The sequence below is a fragment of the Elgaria multicarinata genome, chromosome 17, assembly GCF_023053635.1.
Source record: "Elgaria multicarinata webbii isolate HBS135686 ecotype San Diego chromosome 17, rElgMul1.1.pri, whole genome shotgun sequence".
Classification (NCBI taxonomy): domain Eukaryota; kingdom Metazoa; phylum Chordata; class Lepidosauria; order Squamata; family Anguidae; genus Elgaria; species Elgaria multicarinata.
In genome coordinates this window covers 22,407,232-22,432,675 of record NC_086187.1, presented here as the reverse complement: position 1 = coordinate 22,432,675, position 25,444 = coordinate 22,407,232, and the positions used below count along the sequence as shown (strand labels likewise).

The window sequence follows — 25,444 nt, the reverse complement described above, 5'->3', positions numbered from 1 at the left end:
TGGGCTGGGATCCAGAGAACTACATTCTCTGCATTGAGCAGGGGGTTAGACTCAATGGCCTTATAGCCCTCTTCCAACTCTACTATTCTATGATTTACATTGTGTACGCCCAAGGACGTAGACATGTGTTGTTGTTGTTGTTTGTAATGGGAGATTTTGCATATATATATATATATATATATCAGTGACCACCATGCCAAGTCATAAGCTACTTTTGAAGGGCTCCTCAGTTTCAAAAGTAGCTTGCCATGTGGTACACTGGGGAGAGGTGGAAGAGCATTTCTGCTTGAAAAATTCAACCCTAGGATGCAATGGAAATAAGGTGCCCGAGGGTGCCTGAAAATAACTGTGGGGTCTTTAGATTCCAGCCATGAATGAATAGGTAACCCTTCACCACACATCCATCAAATCCTCCACAAATGGTTGATCTCACCTTCTTAGCCATTGAAATGCATTTCTATTAATCATATTCTTAATACTTCAAATCCAAATTTAAACGGGTTTTTGGAGGTTGTGACATTATATGTTAATACCATGTTAATGTTATCCATACTAGATGGAACTTCAAGAGTAGAGGGTTGAAATGTAATTATTCTTGAAGTAATATGTTAATTCACTAAAGACTCAACAGAAAGATCACCTCTTCTTGCTTCCAAAAGGGGGGGGGGACACTCTGGAAGATATTTCAGAGTTTTCTTTGATCAGCTTTGCACTCCTTCACCTGAACACGGCTTTTACTTGTGGCATTTCTTCATTGCATTTCAAGAAATGTTTATTTTTAGTTTCCTGTATGACTCTTCCCTCTTAATCTCAGTTGAAGCTATCTCAGTGCATCAAAACTTCCTATTATTATTATTATTATTATTTATTTATATAGCACCATCAATGTACATGGTGCTGTACAGATAACACAGTAAATAGCAAGACCCTGCCGCATAGGCTTACAATCTAATAAGTTGTAGTAAACAATAAAGAGGGAAGGAGAATGCAAACAGGCACAGGGAAGTGTAAACAGGCACAGGGTAGGGCAAAACCAACAGTGTAAAGTCAGAACAAACTCAATATTTGAAGGCTATAGGGAAAAGAAAAGTTTTGAGCTGAGTCTTAAAAGCAGTGATTGAGTTTGTAGTTCTCAAGTGTTCTGGAAGAGCGTTCCAGGCGTAAGGGGCAGCAGAAGAAAAAGGACGAAGCCGAGTAAGGGAAGTGGAGGTCCTTGGGCAGGCGAGAAGCATGGCATCGGAGGAGCGGAGAGCCCGAGCGGGGCGATAGTGTGAGATGAGAGAGGAGAGATAGGCAGGAGCTAGGCCGTGAAGAGCTTTGAAGGTCAGTAGGAGAAGTTTATATTGGATTCTGAAGTGAATTGGAAGCCAATGAAGAGATTTCAGAAGTGGAGTGACATGGTCAGAGCGGCGGGCCAAGAAGATGATCTTAGCGGCAGAGTGATGGACAGAGACCAGCGGACTGATGTGAGACGAAGGAAGGCCAGAGAGAAGAAGGTTGCAGTAGTCCAACCGAGAGATAACCAGTGCGTGAACGAGAGTCTTGGCAGAAGAGACAGACAAAAATGGTCGAATCCTGGCAATATTATACAGGAAGAAACGACAGGATTTAGCTACTGCCTCGATGTGAGGAGTAAAGGAGAGCGAGGAGTCAAATATAAAGCCAAGACTACGAGCTTCCTTGACCGGAGTAAGCGTGACATCGTTGACAGTAAGGGAGAATGAGAGGTGAGGAGAAGGTTTAGGAGGAAAAACTAGCAGTTCAGTCTTTGCCATGTTAAGTTTCAAACGACGATGAAGCAGCCAGGCTGAGATATCTGAAAGACATGCCGAGATACGATCGTGAACATCTGGAGAAAGTTCCGGAGATGAAAGATATAATTGTGTATCATCGGCGTACAGGTGATATTGGAGGCCGTGAGATTGAATGAGCTTGCCCAAGGGCAGCATGTATAGAGAGAACAACAACGGGCCAAGCACCGAGCCTTGCGGAACCCCAACTGAAAGGGGAAAAGAGGAGGACGAGCTGCCATTAGCCGACACGCTGAAAGAGCGACCCTCTAGATAGGAGGCGAACCAGTTATAGACAGAGCCACAGAGTCCAAGGTCGTGGAGGGAATCTAAGAGAAGATCGTGATCAACCGTGTCAAAGGCTGCGGTTAGATCAAGGAGAATAAGAACAGAATAATGGCCTTTAGACTTGGCAGTAAGAAGATCATTGGTGATCTTGGTAAGGGCTGTTTCAGTGGAATGCAAAGGACGGAAGCCAGATTGAAAGGGATCCAGAGCAGAGTTATTAGAGAGAAAGTCAAGACAACGAGAGTAGACCAGACGTTCCAGGATCTTTGAGACAAAGGGCAAGAGGGAGACAGGTCGGTAGTTAGACAGGGATAGTCGATCAAGAGTGGGTTTTTTGAGAATGGGAGAGACTGTAGCATGTTTAAAAGCAGAAGGAAATGAACCAGAGGACAGAGAAGAATTAATGATGTGAAGCAAGGACGGGAGGATAGCGGGGATAAGATTAATAAAGACGCGAGAGGGAATCGGATCACGGGAACAAGTGGAAGGCTTCGATGAGTGCAGTATTTTAGACAGTTCATCAGCTGAGACCGAAGGGAACGCCGAGAGGGTTGAAGGAGGAGCTGACAGGTGAGGGACAGGAGCTGGAAGCGGAGCAGAGTTGGCTAGATCGGAGCGTATAGTTTGGATTTTAGCATTGAAGAAAGAGGCAAAGTCGTTGGCAGACAGGGAGGCAGGGAGAGATGGCGGATTAGGCTTCAGAAGAGAATTGAAGGACGCGAAGAGCCGCTGAGGGTGCTTAGCGTTTGACTGGATCAACGTTGAGTAGTGCTGCTGTTTGGCCAGTGAAATGGCAGAAGAGAAAGAGGAGAGAACAAATTTGTAGTGGACAAAGTCCGCCCAGTCCTTGGTCTTACGCCAGAGGCGTTCGGCTGCCCGGGAACAAGAGCGAAGGTAGCGGAGGAAAGAGGTGAGCCACGGTTGGGGTTGAGAGGGGCGAACTATCCGAGTTGTAGATGGAGCAAGATTATCAAGAGGGAAAATCTTTTCCATCAGTGCTATGTGCAATATTCCCAACACCATTTCTGTGTCCCAAGTTTAAAATTTATTTTCCAAATAGGTGGTACTGTATAATTTGAAGGGCTGTGGTCACAAACAAACATGGAATACTTCAGCTAAAACCGTAAGCATAGTGTATACAACAGGAAGAACTTCTCCAAAACAGTTTAGTGTGAAGAAAAACAAACCAAAGCAGCTTGCTATATACTGCATTAAATCCCATTAAAGCCTTGAGATTAGGCTTCAGCAGAAAACTGATCAATAGTTGCTTCTCATCATATACATGTGGTGTGTATGTTCTGAATACCCCTACAGCAATCTTCTCTAGTATCTATTTCTGTCCTTAATTCATGTGCTTGCTTATATGACATTCTGCTACAGGCAAAATGCTCACATGTTCATGACTAGGCAATATAGGCAGCTGTTGTTTTCAACTTCCCTTCCTCCAGGTAAAACAGGCAAGGAAACCATCTCATTCCAATGGGGTGCTTATCATCTTCATCCTCCTACCCACAAAACTATATGAAATCACTGCCACAAAATCCACCCTGCAGAGCAGGCCATAACCTTAGGTTTAGCTTTTATTCCTCCTTGTCCTTTGCTCCTCCACATTAGATCTGCGATGTCATTTCTCTTTACACAATGTTGTAAAAATCTAGCCCTTCTCCAAACCTTTGGAAAACTTCTTGTCATCTCCCAGCTGGACTACTACAACCTTCTTCACCTCACCCAGTTCTGGAGTGAGGAAAATCACAATAGTTCAGCCAGGAGACTATTGGGAGACTCATCTCAGTGCTTTCACGTCTGACAACTCAGCTGTGAAAGTAATTCACCTCTTTGTCCAGGCTATGCAACTTCCCATCTCGAAACCCTACACTGGCTCCTCATGCCCTTCCATATTCAGCTCAAACTCCTTCACCTTATCTTTAGAAGGTCTTCCTGGCTTTGCAAGGAATATGAAGTTCCATTCTCTACCATTTTTTCCCTTGCAAAAATGAACCCTAAACCCTACTGGCATCTAAGGACAATTTTGTTAAATTATACCAAATTTGGTTTCTCCAGTCTCTACAGACACACACACATACACAGATCATGAATTAATCGTTGCTTCTTTAACTATCCCTCCAAAAGTCTCCTCTTGTCTTAAGATACTCTCATTCTTCCTTGCTGTATGCCTAGAACTCCCCAGAACACCTGTGTCAGGTCACCTCTCTCCCTGTCATCTCTCAAACTCCAGCTCATGTGCATATCCTGAAGTTAAACCCAAAACACAACTTATTTTGATTGCATTGATCACTTGTTTACTTACTTCTCCCTTATATTGTCTTCTACCCCCCACTGTCCAAATCTGTGAGGTGCCATACACACTAATGGTACATTTCATTTGTTGCTTTGGCTGCAAATATAATATCGCACTGCTCTAAAAACACACACAGGAGACAATTACGCATTTAAAATTAGGAAGAAAGGGAATTAGGAAGAAAGGAAAGAAAGGAAAGGAGAGCTTCGGCTATTGGGTGGTATAGAAATGCAATAAATAAATAAATAAACTGCCTTATACCACAGCCACTTTGAGGATCCTTTTATAAAGGTTATAAAAGGTGACAGAAGATTTCAAGCATTTTGTTTTTGTTTTTATCTTTCTTTCCAGTAGCCAAACACTTAGCTTATAGGTATGCTTAAAATTCACCAAACAGGGCATAAAACAAAATCCTATACAGATGTCACTGCAATAACCCTAGCACATTATATGGTTGACCTACATCAATACTGAAAATTACTACTATGAGGTCAAACTTTGCAAAATGACAAGCCAGACAGACAAGCTTCAAGCAACATTCAAGTTCTGCTCCATTTCCACTGCAGTTAAGCTAGAACTTAGCAAGATTTACAAACAAACAAAATCTCACTCTGGGCTCATAATATACTAACAGCACAATGTCATGCATGTCTAAGAGCCACTGAATTCAACAGGCCTTACTGTCTGGTAAGTGTGTACAGGGCTGCAGCCCAATAGAAGTAACACCATGAGACACTTGTGTGTGTGTGTGAGTGAGAGAGAGAGAGAGAGAGAGAGAGAGAGAACGAGAACAAATGCAGAGAGAGCAAGCCGGGGTGGGTGAGAATTGTATCTGCAGCTTCCTGTTTCTAAACCTGATATACCGGGAAAATACTATTACTTCAATTTCTCCCACATGCTAGTAGAAGAATTCTTCTTATCCCCATTCCCATAAGAATGGGAAGATCATAACATAACATCTTCCCATGACATACAGTCCATCACAGCAACTGGAAGACCTTGCCTCATAGTAAGAAAGTGTACACATTTTACTTGGGTGGAGCTGGAATAATGGCACTTTCAAATTCCTAAGAGCCAAAAAAACCTTTTAAGCAACAAACCTTAGCATAGATAGGAAAATAAACAGGCAGCATTTTTTGGCATTAGCACCAGGTTTCGATGCTTAGGTGATCAGGTACCAATTCCCCTCCCCTAGTCCTGTCCCTTGCACCATTGATGTTTGATCTTTGTCCATTAACTATGTCTGAGCACATTGCCTATTCTGTTTTTTATTGCGAGATCTCAAAACAAAACAAAGGTTATGGTCGAGTTAGTTATGCATTAGACATTTTTATTTAGTAATGTGTGTCAGTTTTCTGAACAAATAACTTCAAGGGTAATAAAGTTAAGGCAGCAAAGAAATACACCAGAAACCTAAACTGAATGCAGACCTGTAAACTATTCTTCTCCTGGGCTTCCTCAGTGTGTTACTGAGAGGAGAAAGGCAAATCCCCATCGAACCTCTATTTCACATGCAGCTGAAGACTTCCTTGTTAATTATTCACTTTCTTCAATTGCCTGGGAGCAATCCTTTTGTTTTTCAATAAACCATGTCAGACTGAGGAAAGATCCATGGAACTTTTTTAAAAAAACCAAAAACCAAGCTGCATTAAATGCTTACTGCTTGCATAATTTTAACAAAAAAAAATCTCCATGTATGAGAACCGTGTTCTTCCTCCCACTAGCAGGCATAACTCAGATTCCAAGCTGAAATTCACCTGCCAAAAATATTTTGCATGTTTAACGCTTCCAGCTCACTGAAAGCTGTAATTCAGTGCAGTGCTGTACAAGCATCCATATGGACCAATGAAATTAAGGATCGGCATGCGTTGCCCAAGGTCATAGATAAAATCTGGGTTGGAGTTGAAATCTGATTGCTTCACAAGCCTTAATTCTACGTTATTAACACATCACTAACTTGGGTCAGCACGTTAGACCTGAAACAAGCATTTTTTACTAACAATTAGTAGAACACTTAATTTTCTACTAGCTCAATAGAACTGGAGTGACAAAGCATTCCAAGATGTAAACATAAATACTGATTAGTCAGCTACCAGCAGCTCTTTCAATTTCCCCCTTTTTCGGGAATGCCACAATTTCAGATACACCCAACATAAGATTCCAGGAACAGCAACTGTGTTATTTTCCAATTAGGGCATGGGACTATTACTATGCTTGTGGCCCAGAAAGATCAACAAGAGCTGTGTTTTGTTAACCAAGTTATACATTTCAGAAACCTCGGATACTGTTGACCAGCTTTCCTCAGATGTGTTTGGACTGCAACTCCCATCATTCCCAGCCAGCATCATTGTTAACTATGAAGACTTGGAGCAAGATTTGGTAGGCACTTGCAGAATGCTCAAGTTGTTCTAATTCCTGGTAAACTGGTCCCATTATATGGTGAGAAGGATTATTGGTTATTTTCTCAGTAACTGCTGCACCGAAGTCATACAGGAATTTATCTTCCACACCCTCCAGTGCAGTGTGTACACAAAGCTAATGGGAGACATTGTGCAAATGCTAAACATGTAACAGTACTCTACCTCTCCTGGTCCCAAGATGTTCATTTTTATTCAGCCTCCAGAGCTATGACTGGAGGAGAGATACTGAATTAAAGACCCAGGTATTCATTCTTGGTGGGTCCTGTAACCTACCATGGAGTGGGAACACCTGCAAATGATCAGGTCAAGACTCCCTCGGTCACCAGGGTTTACAATCCTAGAGATACTCTTGGCTTGGGCTCTTTTCTGTGACTGGTAATGTTAGGATTTGACAGTGGCTAGAAATACCTTGCTCTAGGACTGCAGCTTCTCCTCCCTCAAAACGGCCAGTGCAAACATAATACTGCCCATACTATAACTATGGCTAAGAGACTAGAACAGACTGTGAAATTGCAGTTCCCTTCCACTATCTTCTCTTGCAGCCTTTTAAGAGTCAGGGCAACATTGTTCTTGGCTGTGATAGCACCACTTTGATGTTGCAATCGCTCACAAGTTGCCTACCAACGGGGGTTGGGAGGGGAGGGAAAGTACCTATCCAAGTAAGCAGCAAGTTATATGACTTCTTTTCCATCACCTCATGAGAAGACCATGAGTTTCAGATTTGAGCATACCAACCATTGTTCCAGCATTTACAAACTCTGTAGAGAGGACTTAAACTCTATTCAGGGACTACAGCTGGTGCAGAATCTGGTACATTACTTCCCACAAGGAGCTGGGAACACAGGCAGAAATCTGCACCAGTTTACAACACACCTGAATGCAATTAAAGGTACTGGTTCGGATCTTAAAACTACACAGTGAAGAAGCAGTTCTCAGAACTCTTGACTACACTATCCATATTTGAAAGATAACACATAAAAGCATACTTGGAGTCTGCCTTGTAACTATGTAATTCCTTTCCCATAAAGAATCTCTCTTTGTGTGTGTGTGTGTGTAGGATAGATCTCATGCTATTCCTCTTCTAAATGCCAACATGGGACTACTAACCTTATCCACAGCCCCTCATCTACAGAAGCTCACTGTATGCACCCAATTCTGTGCAAGGAAATCAGCACATTAACTTGTGGAACAGGTGACTGGTGTTGGGGTGGCTTCTCCACCAACACCAAAAGTAGTTAAAAAAACACTCTCTTCCCCCACCACCCTGGTCAAAAACTTTTAAGAAACACTGTCCTAATGTCTTTATTATTCCACTAAAGTCTATAAAACAAGGTAATTACAGCTGCCATTCTGATTGGGAAAAAGCATCTTTATACTTTTGAATCCTAATCATGAGAGTTTTCTTTTTTAAAAAAACCAAAACCAAAAACGAACAACATTTTAGAGATGGCAATTAGCTGCTCAAAGACAACACATTCCAATCTACTCTAAAAATGCTTTTCATATGAAATATCTGTCCAGTTATTGTACTAGTCAAAATGTGATTACAAAAACTATGTACACATTTGCTCCACATTGAGGCAGGTCACATGCTACTCATGCAAGTGTTCTTTCCACTGAAGTGCACTAGTTACAATCATCTAGATATCTACACTGAAATTCAAATGTTTACACTGACATGGCAGACCTGGAGGGGTCTAGTAGGAATGTGACTTAGGAACACACTGCTGTTTGCAAGGCACATACAGAACACATTACTGCCTGAATAAACAGATTTGGATCAGTCTACTCTAGCACAGCACATACTAATTTGTGATACAGAAATTCAAGGAATTTTGCATATGTAGCATCCATTGTGAAGAAAACACCTTCCAAGGTGTTCTGCTAAACTGCTCCTGACCATTGTTCCACTTAGATACAGCACAACGGGTGTGTTGTTGTTTTTTCCAGTTAAGAGTTCAGCAGGAAGTCAAAATGTGTGAACAAGTTACTCAAGGAGAGAGTTGGAGAATGACTGCCAAGCATTTCAAGTCAGTAGGTGGCCAGTGGATCTGTTAATACTTTCACTGACTTAACAGTGCAACCTGGAAAAATGGAGAATCCCTGACAGTTCAAAGTCCAGCAAATAAGAGAGTCCTTTACCATCCTTAAACAATATTTCTTTATCAAGTCTATCTTTTTCATATATTCGGTTACTTTATACCTAAAATAAGGAAAAGATACATCCAAAAGAGAATTCTGAATTTTAGAAAAAACCAACTGCATGGAACATAAGGTAGCCAAGTTTACAATACATGCTATTATGAAAGAGGGCTTTTATTCTAACTAAAGCTGTATCAGCCTATGTGATGCACTTTTGTTCCTCAAATATGACAGCATTATTTCAACAGCCAAGTTAATGACTTCAAATTTGAATCAATACTTTGTTTGCACAGGCTTTCACTGCTAACAGGGCTAACAAAACAAACGTTAATATTAAAAAATCCCATCTGAGCTATTTTAGAAGTGCCAGAAACAAACTGTGTTCAGAACAACCACGGTGACAAAGATTTTTGTCTATAACAACATTTAATTATCTACCAGGAAAGTCCAAGTGTCTGCAGTCTGCCAGTACTCAGTTAACTGGTTTGACCTGGACTATCTACACAACTTTAATGCCTGTTCTTCTTGCTCGCAACCAATTTTCAGGTTTAGGGCACTCAGGCATAACTGAAGAGCACTGAAAGAAGCCCAAGCTTTATCTTATATCATCCTGAAATGTTAAAATATTTAATGCTTGCTCTCAGCTCATACCTTGTGAGTCACAACAATTCCCTGGCCTTGGAATGCAAGCATAAGCTGCAAGTTGTCATTCTGCTCACTGAGAGGACTGTAAAAGGCCATTTAAGGCTATTAAGGTACATCCTGGAAAGAAACCTGGAAAGGCTGTAGAAGAATCATCTCAGTAGGAGAGAGAAAGATGTACAATTGTCTGAATTGTGTTAACAGATGTTACAAATCTTGCAGACAACCTACGAAGTAGACAGGGATATTCAAAATATATTTTATGTTTTGTTATAGTTTAAACTTAGCTAAACCTAGAAAGCTAAACTTAGAGGTCAGTTTTCCATTTTTCTCATATTTTAAGTATTAACTAGTTAAGAGTTATTTGAAAATAGCTCCTTATGTAAGGCCTCACATGTATATTAAAGGGACTGTGACATTTTTGCCTACCTGGAATAAAGGCAATAATTAAAAGCTGATGGGCAGGGTGGGGAGAGGATTATAAAAAGGGAGATAAAATGAAATGCAAAAAGTGCATGCAGTGATAGTTATCCTATTAACAGTGGCCATTCACACAAAATTGCTGGGTGATAATAACACATACATCCTTAACACTAATAAGCAAAACAACACATGTAGCGTGAGGAGAAAACCTTTGTCTCTATTCAGCATACACCTGAAATAGCCATTATTTTAAATAAACTTGGTAAGAAGAAATTGATTAAGACCCAGGGCTACAGGCTCAGCCCATAACTCATTTTACCACTGCTTTCATTCATATACAAACAAGGGACTAGTTGACACACACTTCCAGCAAATGGCTGTCATAATTGTCATACAAATACTGACAACTAGCTTTGGTGTGTGTGTGGGGGGGGGGTGTTTGCCAGAGCAGTCCCAGATAGCAGATCCATACATTTGTATAAATTCTTAAAGATCACTCATGTTTGCAATAGTCATTTGAGCACTTTCAAATTAATTCTCATCCATCTAGTCTAGTCTCACGTTTTACTCTACATTTTAATACTTAACACTGCAAGATGATAAAAACCAAGCTGTTGTTTTCTCAGCAACTCCTTTTAATCCATCATCTCTCCTTTCTACTAACTAACCATCTGGGAATAACTCTGGTTCAGTTTGGAAGTAAAATGTTCTAACTTGATCAGAATTCTGCACAGGAAATGCTTTGGATTGCAGACTATTTGGCACATTTCATAGTTTCCCTAGTGAGCTTTTATAAATTTAGTTGAGGAGAATTCTTTAGATTTTTAATTTCCACTGAAGAATATAAAACACAATGGCTTGACAAGAGAAACTAGAAGAGGAATATTTTGTTGGCTACAAAACTTCAACAAAAGCCAGACTGAAAGGCAAGATATGCTGTTAGCAAAACCTAACAAGAGAAGGTACAGATAAAAACTATCACTTGTTGCAAGGGACTACTGAGGAAGACACACATAGATATCATTAGACTGACTCTGGTAAATATGTTTAGGGTTACAGCCTTAATTTCTCAATTAAGTAGTTGAGCCTTAAACTTGAGGCTGGAGTCATTAAGCATAGGTGATAAGATCATTGGAAAGGGTGTAATTTTAAGTGCCTGACTACTGCAGATATAGTGAAAGTGAGACCATAATTGCCAGGCAGGGAGAATAAGTGCTATGTGTAGCATTTGGCCACATGTGGAAAAAGCAGCATGGGTATTTGCATAGGGATTACACATGTGATTTCATTTGCCTGGTTCACCCACTTGTACCCAGCTTAATAAGATGATATATGAACAAGAAATTTTGCACATCCACTCAGCCCCTTCATGGTGCAAGCAAACCAGGAAATCTATAATTAACCATAGTTTCCCAGTTCATCTGAACTGGAAAATTATAGTCAAGATCTTTGGAACAAACTAGGATCTTAAACCAACTTCAAACCATGGCTTAGGACCCTGGTAATCATCATTTCCAGATGGGAAACAATGGTTAGAGACTTTCTAGTTTAATTATGGCTTGTGCGAAGGGGCTATGTGTTCATCTCTCAGCTTTGCAAGTCAATATATGTTCACCCAAATGGAGCCACTGTATCAGGTTATGCAAAAAATTGCCAACTACTGAAAAGACCAGGCAAGAAAATTCATTTAAGTTAGACTGCCATAGATGCACATCCAAGACTGTTCTGCACCCCTGTCATGAATCAGACTTGGGTCATACACATATGCATCTTCCTGCCTAAAATAAAACATATACACTTATGCAGTAACATGTAGATTGAAAATTAAATTATCATGAAAATGAGGATGCTGCATAAATTTCCCTATTACGTCAGTTACAGGTTGTTCTAAACCAAGGATATTATTATGCCCCCTTGAAAGGATGAGTATTTTGTGAGCATCACCAAACATTACTTTGGCACAATGACTTCTAGCCTCTGCTCATTCAGAGAACCTACAGGACTCCATCTTTCCCGAACAGTTTAGATCTCAACATATAATCTTAGTTCAATACACAATAAGAGCCAGTATAGTGTAATGGCTAGAGTTTTAGACTGGAAGTCAGGAGATCCGGGTTGCACTCAGCCATGAAAGCTCACTGGGTGACTTTGGGACTGTCAAAGACTCTCAGCCCAAGCTACCTCACAGGGCGGTTGTTGTGAAGATAAAATGAAGGAGGATTATGTAACTGAATTTCCAAAGGATCCATGAGTTAGTGCAGCCTTGTAAATGAAGCCCACAAAAGTTTATTACCTGCAAAAATGTTTACCAGCCTGCTGAGGGCTTGCAGAGGAGGGAACTCAAGCTACATTTCTATACTGTGCACAGATCATAGAATTTCATGCACTGGCCTTCATGCAATTCTTGATCACCTATGGTTATCAGGGTAGTACTTAAACACAAGGGTGAGTTAGTGTTAGAGGCACACTCAATAACTGCTGAGTTTTGTATTTTCAACAAAAGTTAGGTCATTAGTTTTAGAATGTTTAATTGGTTTCAAAGGCGATATTATACTGGTCCTGTTTGGACTTTTTCTAGTGAACATGGGTGCCTATATTTCTCAACATATGACGTACTATATACTAGATAAATCTCCCCATAACAATTTCATACAGGGTGCTTACTACAAGAACATCAGTACTCTTCTATGTAGCTTAAAAACAGCCTTAGTCCTTTTCGTATGGACTTCGACAGAATAACAGGCAATACATGAGTAACACACTAGCAATGAAAGCAGTCCTGAAAATTCACACATCAGTTTCTATGAGAAAGTAGTTTCAGGTAAATTAGAATATACCCAACTTGCATTTTGTAGCAAATTTAACATTGTGAATAGCAGGAGATCATCACATCAAATTACATAAGCATTCAGTTTTAATGTTACAAGATCTTCATCTGAACCACCCGACAACAGCCAGCAAAAAATATTTCTAGTTCGTGACACAAGATGCTACAGGCACGCCTGATCCAGAGAGAATTCCTTTCAGCTGCAACAGAGGTGAACACAGCTGGAAGTATGCACCACCACACCCTTTGTGTATTATTTCAGTTTCTTGAACAATAATGGATTGTTTTTTCCACAAACAGATGCACAGACGTGCCAAATAAATGCTTAAATTGTATTTATCTGCATTAGCAAATGGCTAGGATCCAAAGAGGTACTTTAAACATACTCAATGGGATTTTTGCCATTTCCCCCTTAGAACAGCAGTAAACTCCCATGCTATATCACAATCTGCTTTTGAAGGCCCTACTACTTTCAAAATCAGGTTGCTATGTGACATGGGGAAGAGGAACACAAGCCCCAAATAAATACATGGGCACATGAACTAGTTCTATAGTTCTTTGGATCTCAACCAGTATCTTCCAAACCCTGAGAGATTTCGTTCTAACTCACAGTTAGCTGTGAATTGGTTGGCCTGAGGGATTTGTGTCCGCTGCACTTGCTTTGCCCTTGACACAAGCCAATGTGAGCTATGGCCTTTAACAGGATTAAGTGTTGCTGAAAGAGGTTAACACCAAATTATTCTGCCATTTATTCATTAGTTTTACATATGAAATTTACTTTCCCCTTGTTTCTACACCTCACTATGAAGTGTCTCGTTATTCAGAAGTTATCAAGTCGCTACAACAAATTCTTTTGAAAAAAACATATTTGCTAAATTAATAGAGCAGTTCTATACATGTCTACTCAAAAGTAAGCCCAAGTGACCTCCCTGAGACTTACTCCTAGGAGAGTGTGTACAGAATCACAGTCAGCTAAGTTTTCCATAAATTTAGGAATATTTGTTTTTGAATAGTTTCAAATACAAAAGTAGTATGCTTCCACATTTTCCTACTTCCAGAAGGAAAGCAACGTTTCCAAAAAGGTAACTGGTTTCTAAGGAGAACACTATCCTAATTGTTGTTGTTGTTGTTGTTGTTATTCTTATTAGTAGTAGTATTTTGTCTAGAATTCCAATAGAGAAATCAGTAAGGTAGTATAAAACTGTGCTCACTCCTCAATAGATCAGTCAGTAAGCCACCTAAAGGAATTTATTTCTGCAGGATTAAGCAAAAGTATTTTTTTTCATTGTACAGCTCAAATACAGAAAATAATTTGCTGAAGAAATCAAAGACTGGGTTCGCAGACTCACCCCAGCCCGACGTAACTTATATAAGTCACAGTGAGTTGTAGTGTGTGCTGGCATCCATCTTGAATATTTAACCCTCCGTGGGGGGTTGCCATAGTTTGTTGTGCCGTCTGAACCTGAGTGGTAGCGTTTTTTTGAGGGTTAATCAACCCTTAAATAACCCATGATCAATGATGTTTTTCAGTTCTAGCAAAACAACACAATTGACTGTAAACCCAGAGTTTTAACAAGAAGGCCAGAAAACATATCATGCATGACACGTTTCGACAAGATGAAGAGCCTATTGTTGCCATTCACGATTCTTTAAAATGACACACAAAATTGTCTGGGTCAGTCAATATCAGTGTCATTGATCAGCCAGTTAACTTTGCCACATCAGTCAATGTTGCACTCATCATGAAAATTAAGTAAGAGATGCCAGTACACTGATCACAACCTCTTACATCTCTTTTTTACAAGTTGTCTATGAAGAACCCAAAAGCTATTTTACTTTGAAGAAGCAGTCAGACATTTCCTGTAGGGTTTAAACTTGCTTGGAAGGAGTTCAGTTCTTTGTCTGAATAATTTACAAATGTCTTAAATATGTCTAAACTATGTAGATTACATTTCTCTCAATATCAGCTTACAACACCACAATTTTGTTGCTAACTAAACTCATCATATAAGATGAGTTCTTTTTTAAAAACAACAACATGAAACATTTGATCCTCATCTAAGATTAATGTGCCTTTTCCTTCACGGATGGTTCAAAATTTGAAAATTTCTGTTAGAACAGATTTTAAAATATTACAACCCGTTTGAGTTACTTTAATACCTGTCCTTTTCTGATCCAAATTTGTTGTGAACTATGAAGTCATTAATTTCTCAGTTCTCAAAGAGTAGGTCAAGGGCACCTAAGTGCTGGAACATGGGAAGTAATCCACTCCTGCCAAGGTCGTCTTACTCTCACTGATATGAGTAAACACACATTTACAGAACAGGTGACAGGTAAGGAAAGGGTCCTGGAAGGCAGGGTAACTTTAAAATGTCTACCTCCAAATTCAAGATTTGAGCAATCACTGCATGAATCTCCATTACCTCCAATTAAGTTATTTTTATTCTGCCTTTCCAATTGCTTACTTGGGGCATTTCCTTAACTACTCTATACTTTCACCCACACAATATGCATTATTTATATAAATATCTACAAGTTTATTCTATTATTTCTGAATCTTATCCACTGAAAGGGAAAATATGTAGAAAAACTTGAGATTTAAGCCAACTATTTCTTGGCATGCATAAGAACACAAATTACTTTGAGACAGTGGGGAGATCCCCTTTAATTTGCAAAGTGATCCTTCAATCCCAATATCTTAAATATAAAAAAGATAGTTGCACGTTGACTGAGTTTAATGCATGCCCAGATGGTTCATCACCGCAGCATAACAAAATTAGTCACAGGGGCTACACACTATTCAACACTTTGCTTTAATAGGGTCCTATCTCAAAATTCTGCAGTATTCTTGTCTACTATGGATATCAAAAGCTATTAGAAATTTGCAAAGGAAAGAACAAAAGATATGTTCACTTTATTTATTCATTTAAAATATTTCTTGGCCACCTTCCAGTTCACAAGCTCTCCCAAGGCGGCATTCAATACTAACATTCACATAATAAAAACTGATGCAATAATAAAACCAGCAAACATTCTAAAGAACAACAAATACCAGCATAAGAAAAGAAAAAAACCTACTACACACAATCGTAGCTACAACCCAGCCCAATAACACATAATCAGGGGGAGCCCAAAGTAAAGAAGTGCTTAAATAAGCCACATATTTCTATTAACTGCAACTTCTCCAATGACATGTACATAATTATGAAGAGAAGAATGCCATTGAAAGCAAAGATACAAATATCTGTACATGACTGCTTGCATTAAAAAAATGAAACCAATCACTTTGAAGACAGCTGTTTATGAATCTGAAACTATCATAGAATCATAGAATAGTAGAGTTGGAAGGGTCCTATAAGGCCATTGAGTCCAACCCTCTGCTCAATGCAGGAATCCACCTTAAAGCATACCTGACAGATGGTTGTCCAGCTGCCTCTTGAAGGCCTCTAGTGTGGGAGAGCCAATGACCTCCCTACGTAATTGGTTCCATTGTCGTACTGCTCTAACAGTCAGGAAGTTTTTCCTGATGGTCTGGCCAGAATATTCTAGATCTCACCAAATAAGAGTCATCTAGCTAAAACTAGGCTGACATCAGTTTCCCAGAGGACTTTTTCTTCTGTCGCCCCCAGATTGTGGAATGGCCTGCCAGAGGAGATTCGTAAAATTAACTTTCTGAGTGATTTTAAGGCAGCTTTAAAGACTAGCCTTTTCCGGCAGGCCTATCCAGATCAATGTTAAATCATGAATTTTTAAGATGTATTGATTCCTGTTCTAATGTTGTTCCCCACCTCGATCCAAAGGGAGAGGTGGGTAAGAAATAATAATAATAATAATAATAATAATAATAATAATAATAATAATAATCTTGGCTCTGAGTTAGAAATGCAATGCTAAATAGCTTAAGAATTATTAATTAACTGCAACAGGAAAATTCTTTAGAAATACATCCAGGCCTCAACTTAGCTCTAGCTTTATTTACATACATGTTATTAATTGGGACCCCATGTGGAATTAGGAGGGGGCGCTGCTCAGAGAGATAACATATTTTGCATGTGGAAGATCCCAGGTTCAATCCCTGGCTCTCCAACTTCAGGATCTCAGAGAGAGGATTGGGAAAGACTCCCATGGCGAGCCACTGCTAATCACAATACATAGTACTGGGCTACACAGACCAGTGGTCTAATTCAGTATGGCAGCTTCATATATTCATATGAGTGATATCACAAACCAAAACAAAGCTTAAGTACATGTAAATACTCAATAACTCACTCCTACTCTCTGTGGTTCCTTCTCACTTAGACCGTTACTTATGGCAAGACCTCTTTTTGATTATGTAACTCTGCATAGTACCCAATATGTATGTACATTTTCTTCTTTTTTAAAAAGAATAACCTCAGCTGTATTCTTTTAATACATAACTTGTTTTTTATAATGGAAAGTCAGATCCGACTTAAGACTGTGATGCTAAACACACTTACTAGAAAGTAAGCCCCACTGAACACAGGAGTTATTTCAGAGAAAACTAGCATAAGATGGTGCTGTTGAGACTATTCCTGCAATCTTATCATTCAGGATAATTCTGCATTGAGAAAAAACATGTTTGATATGTATAATAAATTATAACCTGAAATATCATTAACAATTTCTTGAAAATACACCTGTTACCTTTCAGAACCTGGTGTGGGACTTAAATCAATAATTCATAATGCTGTCAACATAAGAGAATAATGGCAGAAAATCCTCTTAGATATACAAGATGAAAACATAATTAAAGCTATAAAAAGAATGGTTCTTGAAGATATGTTTTGAGGAAGTTAATGGGACTACTTTCCAAGTGTGGTATTATTTATATAGAGCTAACAGTGTGCATGGCGAGTGGTACAGGCTATGGGCACAAACAAAATATTATTACCAAATTGCATCTAGGGTGCAAACAAATATTATTTTCCAATATTAGTTTAGTGGCATAGTATAATGTTTAAGTTGAAATGTCCAGTTTAAATGTCTCAGAAATGAACTAACTACTCAACCTCTGCCTTAACAAAAGCTACTTCTCAACCTTAGCCTGTCCATCTACAACAGCCTTCCCCAACCTGATGCCCTCTAGATATTTTGTACTATAACTCCCAGCATTCATGACCAGTGGTCATGCTGGCTGAGGCTGATGGGAGTTGAAATCCAGAACATCTGAAGGGCACCAGGTTGGAGAAGGCTAATTTACAATATGAGGATAATAGCACTGAGCTATCTTGTAAGGCTGCTGTTATGATTTCTCAGATAATGGTGTGAACCCTTGTCAGCCTTGACTAATTAAATCAGCCAGAGTAGGACTAGCCACATGGCTAAGGAAAGTGATTCCTTTTTGCGTGAAGGGGGCAGTAATAAGTCCTTTCTTAAAGAAATCCTCTCTTAGCCTAACAGATGTGCAAAATTATAGGCCAGTCTCAAATATTCCATTCTTAGCCAAGATGATCACGAAGGCGATGGCCTCATGACTCCATATACATTTGAATGATGCTGATTATCTGGACCCATTTCAGTTGGGTCTTTGGCTGGGGTACAGGACTGTCACCTCGGTGGATGACCCATGGATGGGGGGGGGGGGAGTACAGCCCTATGAATTCTTTCAGAACGCTCAGTCACTTTTTGCACTATTAGCCATGGAATCCTTCTAGAACACCTGGTGGGACGGGGCCTTGAGAGCACTGTATTGCAGTGGTTCTTGTCCTGTCAGGTAATGACCAGAAGGTAGTGCTGGGGTGGGGGAAGATTACTGTTTAGCACTGTGGCCGTTAGTCTGTGGCAAGAAGTGCAGCCCCCACAAGCTCTGCTGGCAGCCCCCAAGACCCGTAGCATCTCTCGCCACCAAAAAAGGGAAACGAACAACACTCTAGGAATGGGCTCTATAGTTCCTGCCATAGAAGTCACATTCCTAGAGGATTCTAGGAAGCAGTGCTTGAAAATTCCTGCCTGCTTCCTAAGATGCTCCAAGGATGAGGCTTCTACGGCAGGAGCTATACAACCCATTCCTAGAGCTTTTCTGGGTTTTTTCAGTGTTGGCAGAGGAAAGGGAAGGGTTAAAACTGTGAGTGAGGTCTGCCTGTGTGTAAATGAGTGGGGGGGGGGAAGTGACTATGTGCGAGGGGGAGGAGTAAATGGATGTGTATGTGAGGGGGTAGTTTTTGTATGTGAGTGAGGCATAGAGGGACACAGTCGCTGACAAGGAAATGCAGTACAAGTTGCCCACCCGTGTCTTAAATTGAAGGTTTTTAAATATTAGAATGCACTCAAGCCAAGCACAGTTGTCTGTGAATGTGCCTTTTGAAGACACCCTCACTTGCAGAGGCCTGTCTGTTAGGCACAGGAAAAAGAGCTTCCTCTTGAGTTGCTCTCCAACTCTGGAATGCATGTCCTTTGGAGTTATGACCAATTCCCACTCTCTGCATTCAAGAAGGGGGTCAAGGCATACTTATTTAACTTGGCTTTTTAAGTTATGGTTTTAAAAGCTGTTTTTAATGTTTTGCTATGTTTTTACTGGATTATGTTTTTTATCCTTTAAACTTTTTGTAAACGGTCTTGGTTGGCTTCAGAGAGATGGTACAGAAATACAATAAATAAATAAATAAAGGTGCAATCCTATGCCTCTTTAAACAGAAAAAAAGTCTTACAACTCCCAACATTTCCCAGCTATGCTGGCTGGGAAATGCAGGGAGTTGTGGGACTTTTTTCTGTCTAAACAAAGATAGGACTGCGCCCTAAATGTTTGCCGCTACACCTAGATATTGAAATGCAAGAGAACTTTCAACAGACAAAAAACATCCAACAGCATAACAGAAATAGAAGAAAGCAAAAGGAGAAAAAGACTGATATGCATTTTGTAAGTGTTTCATTTCTCCTTCTCTTCAGAGCATGCAATTGCATTTGGAATATGCTTTCATTTTTTAAAAGGGATTTATTTATTTATTAGATCTCTATGGTACTCATTAGCAAGACCTCTCTGAGTGATTCACAAAACAAAACTTAAAACCATAAAATATAGTAACATAATAAAACATAGTATATACACTTCGTTTAAAACATAATAAACCCAAAGAAAAAAAATCAAGATCGATGTAGAGCTAAAAAATTGTGAGATTATTAGATTAATAAAGATAAAGAAGAAAGAAATCACAAGAAAGCCAATAGTGACAACACCTGAAGAAAGCACATCAAGTTTATTTCTACAGTCAATACCTCCATTGCAACAGTTAATTTGCAGCTCACAGAAAGCAAAACAGGCAGAAAAAATACGATTAATCATTACCAGGTGCTCAACATGTACACTGGTAAATGGGAACATTAATTTTCTAAGAAGTAAATTCACTACTGAGCAACATACACACCCAATAATAAAGGGACAGACTGTTTTCTGAACTGCATTTGGCAAGCATCACTGGGATGTCGGCTTAGAGACAGGCAGTTTCCCGCAGGAACAATCTATCAAGGCCTTCGCCAGTCATCTTTTATGGGATCAGTAGACACTCCCTTGGGGAATCCAAGTTCCATTCAGAAAGGGGAAGGGGGGGGGGGAACAGACAGGAAGTTAACCATTGTCTGGATTCCAATGGCCAGTTCACACATTACATATCTGAAGTCTGCACACAGTCTGCAATGTACAAGCCATGCACACCCTGCCATGTGTACATGCAGCAGTTATTAATAAGAATTTACATAAAATCGTTTCACATACATTATCTCAGTAATGTCTGCAAGAATTTTGTGCTGTAGGTCAATATTATTATCCTCATAATGCAGAAAGACAGAGGCAGGATGCCTGACAGACAGTGCTTTGTCAAAGGCCACCTAGCAAGTTCATGGCTGAAGTAATATTTGAACCAGAGATTTCCTGGGTACGCCAGCTCTCAAAATAGCCACACATGAAAAAGCTCCAACTGGCTGGAGACCCCTATATGGTTAAATAAACACATGTGTGTTCATCACACCATTTCCTACACAGATGTGAGAGCCCAAGACATGTACGCATGTGCCAAAGAAGCTGCTATGGGCTGAGCTTCACCACATCTCTCTTTTTCAAAACACATGTTTGCCTCCCATAATGTGTGAAGCAGCCCTCAGTGGAGAAACCCACAGCTACAATCCCTTGCAATGTGTAAATCCACATTAAGCATCACCTCAAAGATTCCAACTGACACTCCTCAAGAAACCCATCCCAACAAGTCCTTAATAAACCCAACCTTCCCTTCAGGCCCCATAAAGTCTGGTTGGCGAAATGCAATTCTCAAAGAGACACACACTTTGGAGTCTGCACACAGTGAATGAGTACAAATTTACTCTGTCAGACATTAAGAAGCAACAGTGTTCCAAAATAGGGAACTCCAATTCCATTCAAAGCTACTACAACATTCTGAAATAGGGGCTGCCCTTTAAAAAGAGAAGATAAACCCACAAAACGGAATCCTAAGGGAAACCCATCAAAATGGCCCATATTTACGAAGAGAACCAGAAAGAAATCTACATTTCTTATAAACTGCAGGTGGGAAGAAGAGAATCCTTCCTTCCCCTAAAGTATCCCCTAAATGCAATAAATAAACAAAGTCTAGTGGGTTAGGAGGGAGTGAAAGATAGACATACATACACCCCAGCATATGCAAACTTTGCTGCAAGAATCAGAATTCATTTTTTCTCTCTTTTTTGGGGGGTGGGGAATTAACACACACACCTTTCCCTTTCACCAACAGAAAGTTAAGGATGATAGAGAAGAGAAGCACAAAAAGGGATATATAACATCTAACCTACCTCAAATGGGGGGGGGGGGGATGGTTGTTGCCACCATCCTTAATAGGAAAAGGGAAGGAGACGGGGGGGGGCTCCCCAATCTCAAGAGGAAAAGCTATCCCAATATCAAGCGCTATACATAAACTATTGTTTTGTCACGACACAAGGGATATTGCCAGAGTATGATTTGCGCACTAATATTTCAGTTAGTCATATCTCTATTTTAAAATCAAACATTCTAGATCGGACGCAACTAGACACCCCTTTCCCCCCCATCTTGGCACAAAACGAGTTTGAGGCAGAAAGGGAACATATATCCCCTTCCTATCCCAAATTCTATCAGGGAATAAGTGGTGGGAGAACAGTCCTAACCTAATGCAACCCCCCCCCCCCCCGTGCATTAACATAAAATAAATGCATCACATAATGAATGTAGTAGGTAGGACAAACCTATCCCACCCCCATGGGGAAATTAGATTTGGGGGGGAGAAGAGGTGAAGAAAGACCCTTAACCTCTTGGCTTATCTGCTTTTCACACTATATTTGGGGGGGGCGCTATATCTGGGTTTGGTTTTTTTTGTAAAGTGGCTGTTCCGACGGATGGGGGGGGGGGGAGAGGGAGAGAAACTCGTCCCCTTTACACCCAGCTCCCCGCCCCGCTCTCCTCACAGCCGCCCTCTGGCTTCGCTCGAACCTTGCGTGACCCGCAGCGGGGCGGGATGGCGCCCGGGCGGCTGTGGCTGTGGCTGTGGCGGCGCCCGCCGTTGCCGTTTCCAAGGCGGCTGCGGGGCGCCGCTTTCCTCTCTCTCTCTCTCCCCCTCCGTCCCTCCCCTGCTTTTCAATTTACCTGTGAGGCGGATTTTGATACTCGAGCCGGTCCGCCGGGTTCCTGCGTTCGACATCGCTCCCCTCAGACACACGGACGGACGGACAGAAGGCAGGGAAAGGAGGACGCGGGGCTGAGGAGAGAGGGGGGCCGGGGGGAGGGGGAGGCGGAATCAGCCGCCGGCCACGATCGCCCCCATCCGGGACCCGCCGCCGCCGATCCCCCCTCTCCTTTCTTCGTCGGCCTTTTCTTCCCTTTCCCTCCCTTCTCTCTCTTTCTCTCCTTCTTTTCTTTCTTTCTTGGTCTCCTCACGCAGCAGCGGCGGCGGAGGCGTCGCCGCCTCACGGAGCTCGACGCCCGCCCGCCCGCGCGCCCCGCCGGACGCGAACGACGACTGCGCGAGCTCGCGCCGCCTCAGAGCCGCTCGCGGAAGCCTCCCTCCCTCCTCTCCTCTCTCTTTTCCCTTCAACCGAGCTCGCGCCTCCTTTTCCCGTCGTGCGTCAGGAGAACGGCAAAGGTGTGGGGAGGGAGGGAGGGAAGGAGGGCGGCGCTGATGCGACTGTCGACGCCGCCACGTCGTCACGTCGTACGTAACAGCGAGTACCGAGCGGCCATCTTGGGGAGGTCTTGGCTGAGGTGGGGGGGAGGGAGCGAAGCGCCACGCTTCTCACAGTGCTGTAAGAGGGAGAGAGACGGGCATACGCTTTCCCGCGCGCCCCTAGTGGAAGAAAAGGGCATTGCAACGGTTTGCAGGGAGAGAGGAAGGACCAATTATTATTATTATTATTATTATTATTATTATTTATATAGCACCATCAGTGTACATGGTGCTGTACAGAGTAAAACAATAAAATAGCAAAATCCTGCCGCATAGGCTTACATTCTAATAAAATCATAATCCAGAAGGAAAGCAGGAGCAGGGCTTCCTCCACTGTGGCACCCCGGCTGTGGAATGTGCTCCCCAGAGAGGTCCGCCTGGCGCCTACGCTGTACTCTTTGCGTCGCCAGCTGAAGACCTTTTTGAATTCTCTCAGTACTTTCACACTTAATTTTAACTTAAATTTAAATTTTACTGTTCTAACTCTGTATTTTAATCTTTTGCTGCGTGGTTTTATCCTGGTGGTGCTTTTTATACTGTATTTTGTGTTTGTGTTTTTAACCTGTTGGTTGTTTTATCAGCTAAATAGTCAATTTTATTTCGTATAAACATAGGGTCTTAGAATTTTTCCAGAAAAGAGACAATAATCAAATGAGGATTTTTAAAAAAAACACCACCAAAAACTTGAGCAATTGAAAGAATCCATCACATACAAAGCTGTCAGCAACCATTTTAGGACCTTTGCTCTGATCTTTTCAAGCAGCCAAAGCGAATAAAGCTACTCAGTTGGTTACATAAGGATCTATATCTACAAGTCGTTTACACATGTGCTCCACCAAAGTGCTATCAGACATTCCTCCCAACAAAGGTGCAAGAAATCTTTCCCAGGGATCTGCGTACAAGTCACAGAATACATAATGAATAACGTCCTCTTTGTGGAGCCTCACGTATGCAGAGGCAGCGAAATATGAGGGCATTTGCATGCCTCCCGTATAAATATGAAGAAGGCAAAGTCAAGGTATTAAAGTAATGAGAGAAAAATCGCTCAGCCTTATAAAGGTAGCACCACCTGTTTTTCACATTTTCATTAGTATCCTGTGAGTATAACCGATCTCTAATATTAACTTTAGATTCACTTAGAATAGGGGTGCAGGAACGTCTTTCAGACAAGTTCTGAATTCCATTTCGGAGATTTCAGGGGCCACATTCCGGGAGTGGGTGGGGCTAAAGCAAGAAAGGGCGGAACCAAAAAGACAAAACCTAGGAGCATATTGTAGGAGAGGCATTCCAAGGTTTTAGAAAAGCTGAGAAATGATCAATGATCAGGGGGAAAGCGTGTGGCCGGTTTTGTCCCCCGTGCCTGGGATTCTACACCCCTAACTTAGATGAAAGGAATCTTATGAGAGAGAGGAATGAGCAGGAGAACACCCAAAGTAACAAAATTTGGCCAAATGGTGGTCAGGCATATCAATACATGTTTTTAAATAAAAGAAAATGGCCCCATTCCACCGAATTATGCTGGCAAAATTAGAGTGAAGCTGTTAGCCCTCCCCAACCTGGCGTCATGCTGCCTGGGAATGATGGGAGTTGTAATCCACACATTGGAAAGGCAAGGAGTTGGGGAAGGTTGTTCAGAGTAGGATGCTGCATGCCAAATGACTTTTACTCCAGAGTAGGATGCTCCATGCCAAATGAAAGCCACAAATGTCCTCTTGTAAGGAACGCTCATTGCCAATCAAGGGCATTGTAGACTTGGGTTCATTCAGTTGCAACAACTGCTCAGCACGTAGGCCCGAGCAATAGCATTTTTGTGATCTCCCCTCCCCCTTTTTTTTTTTGTACTGTCTATTCAGGAGGAGCTACCCAGAAACAAGTTTTGCTGGACTTTCTTGTAGAGGACTGTATTCATTCACAATAGAAACTGTTTTAAAAGGAGAGAGAGAGAAAATCCCCACTATCAGTATGTGGCTTTTATGTGCCTTCTCCCCCTTTAAAACCATAAAACAAAAACAACACGTAAGCATATGCTTGCACATTAGGAGAAATTTTAACTTCAAAGTCCTTAAAATAAAATTATAGTTTATACACACACACACCCCACTAGGGAGCCATTTGCAAAAAAATTACAGTCAATCAGGAGAGGGCAACTTACTCTCACTTAAGTGGTTATACGTTTGCAACCTAAAACTGTAGGATGAGCAGTGCCCTACGACTGGAACCCTAAGCACACTTACCTACGAACATAACATAAGTAGTGCCCTGCTGGATCAGACCAAGGGTCCATCTAGTCCAGCACTCTGTTCACAGTGGCCAACCAGCCCTCGGCAGGACACGGTGCAACCTGGAGGTAAGTCCCATTGAACTCTGCAGGACTTACTTCTGAATAGACACGTATAGGATTGTATTGTTAAAAT

General features: G+C 41.1%; 1 protein-coding gene across 4 annotated transcripts in view; it reads right to left on the bottom strand.

Moving 5' to 3' along the window:
* SMURF1 (SMAD specific E3 ubiquitin protein ligase 1) overlaps window positions 1-22,603 on the bottom strand; it is a 303,336-nt gene extending 280,733 nt beyond the window's left edge. For 3 of the 4 annotated variants that reach the window (XR_010026254.1, XM_063143628.1, XM_063143629.1), the window contains exon 1: window positions 22,454-22,602. Coding sequence is in view for 3 of the 4 variants with exons in the window: in XM_063143628.1 (XP_062999698.1) it covers window positions 22,454-22,508 (55 nt within the window). In the remaining variant the exon portion in view is untranslated. Of the gene's footprint in view, window positions 1-22,453 lie in introns of all 4 variants that reach the window. The other variant, XM_063143630.1, reaches the window with a different exon arrangement.
* Between the last annotated feature and the right edge of the window lie 2,841 nt (window positions 22,604-25,444).